Source organism: Dipodomys merriami, unplaced genomic scaffold (genome assembly GCF_024711535.1).
Source record: "Dipodomys merriami isolate MVZ:Mamm:240054 unplaced genomic scaffold, mDipMer1.0.p SCAF_52, whole genome shotgun sequence".
In the NCBI taxonomy this organism is placed as follows: domain Eukaryota; kingdom Metazoa; phylum Chordata; class Mammalia; order Rodentia; family Heteromyidae; genus Dipodomys; species Dipodomys merriami.
The window spans coordinates 9,684,726-9,690,499 of NW_027206091.1; the positions used below are offsets into that span (position 1 = coordinate 9,684,726).

The 5,774-nt window shown below is 53.5% G+C and overlaps 1 protein-coding gene across 1 annotated transcript; it reads right to left on the reverse strand.

Annotated features, from left to right (window-relative positions):
- Positions 1–1,323: 1,323 nt before the first annotated feature.
- Pafah1b3 (platelet activating factor acetylhydrolase 1b catalytic subunit 3) lies at positions 1,324–5,029 on the reverse strand. Its single transcript, XM_069998998.1, has 5 exons — positions 4,501–5,029; positions 4,218–4,307; positions 3,324–3,440; positions 3,073–3,195; positions 1,324–1,649 (listed from the first exon to the last, which is right to left on the reverse strand). The coding sequence occupies exons 1-5, from the start codon at positions 4,576–4,578 to the stop codon at positions 1,362–1,364; spliced, it is 696 nt and encodes a 231-aa protein (XP_069855099.1). The 5' UTR covers positions 4,579–5,029; the 3' UTR covers positions 1,324–1,361.
- Positions 5,030–5,774: the final 745 nt, after the last annotated feature.

Genomic DNA, 5,774 nt, shown 5'->3' on the forward strand with positions numbered 1-5,774 from the left:
CTGGGTGGCTGCTGGCTTGCTCTGCAGTGGGAGGTGTTGTCCCCACATGTCTATGGAGCATTGGACTCTCCCAGAAGGTGGGGGAGCAATTCCAAGAGCACCCCAGCATCAGAGACCCTGGACTGGTAGGAGCCCGTCTGTAGCCTGGACATCACGATGCCCACTCTGCCCTTCTCAGCTGTCTGGCCTGTGAGCGTGGGAGAGGTCTGTGATGGGGGCTGTCCATCCGTACTGGTCCTGGAATCAGGTTTTACTCCAGAAACAGACCATTCAGAGGCAGCCTTGAAACTGGTCCTCCCAGAGCACTGGGCCACTGACACCGGCTGCCCCCATGTGGCCTTAGCCAGCACAGCAGCCGGAAATGAAACTACTTATTGCATCGCCAGCCAAAATTACACCCTTGGTGCACTGCTATTACTGAGGAGGATCTGGAAGTGGCATCTGAGCAAGGGCCAGAGCACCAGGAAGTCACATCTAGGGAATATGTAGATGAGGGTCTGCCGGGTTGGCTTGGCCTGGACCCTCACAGGATAATCGATCCAGTGTGTTCACTGGGCAGCATCTGCTCAAGGCATTCAACATGACAGCAGGAATTCACCTGGCTACAAAAGCCAGTGTGCTTTGATGAGTGACTTCTGCCTCAGGCAGAAATAGAGGTGTGAGCCAGGTGCTTGTGGTTCAGGAGGCTGATATGTGAGGATCGTGGTTCCAAGTCAGCCCAGACAGGAAAGCCCATGAGAGTCTTATCTGTAATTAACCACCAAAAGACTGGAAATGGAGCTGTGGCTCAAAGTGGTAGAGTGAAACCCTTGAGCAGAACAGCTCAGGGACAGCACCCAGGCTTGGAGTTCATGCGCCAGGACTGGCACCAAAAAAAAAAAAGGCTTGGTTGGGTGCTGGTGTATCATGCCCATAATCCTAGCTACTCCGGAGGCTGAGATCTGAGGATCAAGGTTCAAAGCTAGCCCTGGCAGGAAAGTCCATGAGTTTCTCATCCCCAGTGAACTACCGAAAAAGCTAGAAGTTAGCCAGATGCTGGTGGCTTATGCCTGTAATCCTAGCTACTCAGGAGGCTGAGATCTGAGGATCATGGTTTGAATCCAGGCCAGGCAGGAAAGTCCGTCAAGACTCCTCCAATAAACTAATCAGAAAATGCCAGAAGTGGTACTGTGGCCCAAAGTGGTAGAGCACTAGCCTTGAGCTATAAAGAAGCTCAAGGACAGCACTTAGGCCCTAATTTCAAGCCCCAAGACTAGGGAAAAAACCAAGGGTGGATCTGTTGGTCATACACAGGAAGGCTCAGTCATGAAGCAGAAAACAGACTAAGGAAGGCCAAGTTTTAATGTGGGGAAGCAGGGAGCCTAGGGAGTGGGCTCAGGCAGAGGGACCCCTTGGCCCTGATCTTGGGCCAACAGGCGCAGAAGCAGGGAGTGCAGGGCCCGGCAGACAGGTGTGTATCCCAGGCGACTGAGATGTAGGTAATCATACATGTCATGGTGGCTTATGGTGCCATCTGAGTGCACAAAGCCAGGATCAGCATCCAGAAAATGGGCCCGTGGGTGGCCAGCCAGTGCTGCTCGAACTAGCTCATTCACCTGGCGGTTTTTCTCTCGAAGGGGGTTGGGGTGCTGGCCCCTTGGAAGCAGGCCCTGAGGAAGAACATCCATCTTAAGATATCCTATCAGCATCTGGCTCTACATCTTTCTCTGTCAAACTGGCCACTTACCACCATGAACTTCCCAGCTGCCTGTTCTAGAGATAGCTCCTGCTAATATACCAGCTTCCACTGAGCAAGAATCTTATGAGTGCCAACCTCTTTCCAAGCACCATTCAGAAAACATGTTGACATCTACCAGTTGCTAGTGGCTCACACCTATAGGCCTAGATACTCAGGAGGTTGAAATCTGAGGACTGGGCTTTGAAAGCAAGCATGAGCAGAAAAGTCTGTGAGAGGGCTGGGAAGGTGGCTCAGTGGTAGAGCACTTGCCTTGCATGCATGAGGCCCTGGGTTCGATTCCCCAGCACCACATAAGCAAAAAGCAAAAAAAAAGTCGGAAGTGGTGCTGTGACTCAAGTGGTAGAGCGCTAGCCTTGAGCTGAAGAGCTGAGGGACAGGACCCAGGCCCAGAGTTCAGGCCCCACGACTGGACCCAAAAAAAAAAAAAGAAAAGAAAAGTCTGTGAGACTCCTATCTCCTAGTACACAGCAAAAGGTGGGATGTGGAAGCGTGACTCAAGTGGTAAGATGCCAGCCTTGCTGGGCACTGGTGGCTCACACCTGTAATCCTAGCCATTCAGGAGGCTAAGATCTGAGGATCATGGTTCAAAGCCAGCCCAGGCAGGAAACTCCGTGAGACTCTTATCTCCAGTGAACCACCAGAAAACCAGAAGTGGCGCTGTCCCTCAAGTGGTAGAGCACTAGCCTGGAGCTGAAGAGCTGAGGAACAGCGTCCAGGCCCAGAGTTCAAGCCCGACAACCAACCAAAATACAACAAAACTCTTATCTCCAATTAATCACTCAAAAACCAGAAGTGGGGGCTGGGAAGGTGGCTCAGTGGTAGAGCCCTTGCCTTGCATGCCTGAGGCCCTGGGCTCGATTCCTCAGCACCACATAAGCAAAAAGAAAAAAGCCGGAAGTGGCGCTGTGGCTCAAGTGGTAGAGCGCTAGCCTTGAGCTGAAGAGCTGAGGGACAGCGCCCAGGCCCAGAGTTCAGGCCCCAAGACCGGACCCCCCCCCAAAAAAAAAAAACCAGAAGTCGTGCTGTGGCTCAAGTGGTAGAGTGCTTAGCCTTGAGCCCAAAGAGGCTCAGGGTAGTGCCCAGGCCCTGAGTTCAAGCCCAACAACAGACACCCTCCCCATCCCTGCCTTGAGTTCAAGGCCCTGAGTCCATTCATCTATTCACTCCTTCCTTCTCTTCAGTACTGGGGGCTGAAGACCTTGTGAGGCACACCTCCAGTCCTTTTGGTTTTAGTCTGTTTTTGAGATAGCATCTCATTTTGACCAGGCTGGTCTAGAACCCTGTCAGCTGTGGGCTGCATCTAAGTTTTCACTATCCCTCCCATCCTTTCTCACCAGTACCACGACCCGCGCCTGGGGCTGCCGCTGGTTCACCAGTTGCACAATGGCCTTGATGCCCCCAGTCACCTGCTCTGCTGTGTGCCCGTGGTTGTTGGTGCCCACCCAGACCACCACGATCTGTGGAAGGAGGTACACAAAGCAACATTAGCAAGGAAGGCCAAAGGTACTTTTGATGAAGATTAAACATACTCCCCCATCCCTCCCCCAATCCCCCCCCAAAAAAAACCCAACCCTCTCCTGCTCACCTTGGGCCGTATGTGTTCCAGTTCCCCGTTCTCCAGCCGCCACAGAACATGCTGGGTGCTGTCACCACCAATGCCAAAGTTAAGCGCGTGCAGAGGAGAGAAGAGTTCTCGCCAGATCTGTGGGGACAAAATGGTGTGGACACAGGTGCATCATCAGCACCAACTTATCACCCTCTGTCCAGTAATTAACCAAATACCACTACAGAAGAACTTTATGAAAACAGTCTGGTTGAATCTCACCTTGAGCAAACTTTGGCTGAACCTCCTTAGGTGAAAAGGCATTTATGATTTATCTGCACCCCCACCCCTTCCTGGATAACCATTAAAGTTCAACCAAAGCCTCCTGTAAAGATGAAGGCTCTAAGCAAACAAAGAGCCTCCCCTTAGTGAATCTTGCAAGAAAAACCTCATGACTTGGTACACACAAACCCAACCTGCCAAACTCAGAGCATACACTTTCTCAGCTGAGGAGCACTTAAAACAGATTCTCCAGCACTGGTGGCTCAGGCCTGTCATCCTAACTACTGAGATATGAGGATCAAAGATGGAGGTTCCAAGCCAGCCTCAGGAAGGAGAAAGTCTGTAAGACTCTCATCTCCAATGAAGCACCAAAAAAGCCAGAAGTGAAGCCGTGACTCAAATGGTAGAGCGCTAGCCTTGAGCAAAATAAAATGAAATAAATCTCAGGAACAGCGCCCAGGCCCTGAGTGCAAACCCCAGTAATAGCACAAAAACAAACAAACAAAACACAGGCACTGCATTCTTCATACATGGCTGTATGCCTCCCCAGTTACTCATCATACCTCTTACCCTGTCTGGCCTGGGTTCTGGGCCAGATGTGTCCATGAGGACACCAGGCCGAGGAGGAGCAGGAGGGAAGGGGCAAGGCCTCACCTCGCATTGATGCATTAGCTGGACCAAAGAGTCCCCGATGAACACGACTTCGGGTTCCTTGTCTTTGCTGTCCGCCACGAACCGATGGTGCTGCCCCGGGGAAGACACGGAGGGTGGGGTAGGGGGGTGTGGTGGGGGTGTCATGGGCATGCACAACCGCAGGCCCCGCCCCACCCACCCTGCTCCCTCGGGCAATGTGACACCCCAAGTGTCCTTAGCTTCCCCCTCCCCCAAGCACCGGATTCCCGGGTACCGCGATCGATCCCCGGGACTGTTCGCTCACCAGGGACATCCAGCGTCCGTCGCCCTGCACGTCCTGCACCGGCGTGGGCTTGCTGGCCGGATTCTCCTCTCCGCTCATGTTGGGGTTCCAGACGAGCGAGTGGGGTGGACCCCGGTGTGCTCCCGGGAGGAGGTGACTCCGCCACGCCCACTCCTAACCTCTCGGAGCAACAATGGACGACCCGGACGCGCGCACTCCCGCCGAGGACGGAGGCCGGGGCTCGGCAGGGCGCTACCTCCTCCCCCGGGGCGGAAATCTTCACTTAGGAAGGAGGTGAAATCGGGAACGTAACGCTTTCTCCCCTCCCCCGCGGCGGCCTCACAGTGGACTCGTCCGGCTACTCACAAGCGCACCCGGGCCCTGGGGGGCGGGGCGGGCGAGACCATTTCACACCATGGCGGGGGGGGGAGAGGGGAGAAACCATCACTGGCGTCCTGGGGAGGGACGAGGGACCTGAAAAAAAAAAAACAACAAAGGAGGTGGGGAACGATCTTAGCGCTTTGCGTTTGGGAAAAGCAAGCAAGCAAGCAAGAAAACAAACAAAACCGCTGACTGGCGCGAGAACACTGCGGGCGGGCCCACCTACTGTGTGGAGGGGTGTGCCCCATTCACGTGGAAGGGCGAGTGGAGCAGTTCATTCCTGGATCTCGGGGAGGGGTGTTGGTGGTGGCTGGTCCGCACCTGGCTAGAAGAGGACGCTTCCATTTTCTACCAATGTGGGGGTGGAAGGTGGCAAAATCATGAAATATGAAGACGGAGTTCGGAGGCAGTGCCGGGATTTAGGGAACCTTATCAGACCGTGGGCTTTCCCAACCCAGAGCACCTACTATTCATTTTGTTGGTATGGGAGTTGAACTCTGGGCCTGGGCACTGTGCCTGAGCTTTTTTGCTCTAGCTTGGCACTCTACCACTACAGCCAAAGCTTTATTTGGGGCTTTTAGCTGATTAATTGGAAATAAGAGTCTCAGAGACTTTTCTGCCCCAGCTGGCTTCCAATCTCAATCCCAGAGCTCAGCCTCCTGAGCCATCAGCCCTGCGCTGTTGTTGCTTCTTTTCTTTCCTTTCCTTCCCTTTCTTCCTTCCTTCCTTTCTTTTCTTCCTTTCTTCTTTTTTCTCCAGTCATGGGGCTTGAACTCAGCCTGGACACTGTTCTTCAGCTCTTCAGCTCAAGGCTAGTGCTCTACCACTTGAGCCACAGTGCCACTTCTGGTTTTCTGGTGGTTTATTGGAGATAACAGTCTCACTGTACTTTCCTGCCTGGGCTGGCTTTGAAC

What these genes read in the sequence shown, in the direction of transcription:
- Pafah1b3 (XM_069998998.1), bottom strand. Translation starts at nt 4,578, where the DNA reads ATGAGCGGAGAGGAGAATCCGGCCAGCAAGCCCACGCCGGTGCAGGAC. An exon ending in TGGAACACATACGGCCCAAG is followed by an intron (nt 3,196 to 3,323) that starts GTGAGCAGGAGA and finishes CTCCTTCCACAG; the next exon opens with ATCGTGGTGGTCTGGGTGGG. An exon ending in AGGCGCGGGTCGTGGTACTG is followed by an intron (nt 1,650 to 3,072) that starts GTGAGAAAGGAT and finishes GTTCTTCCTCAG; the next exon opens with GGCCTGCTTCCAAGGGGCCA.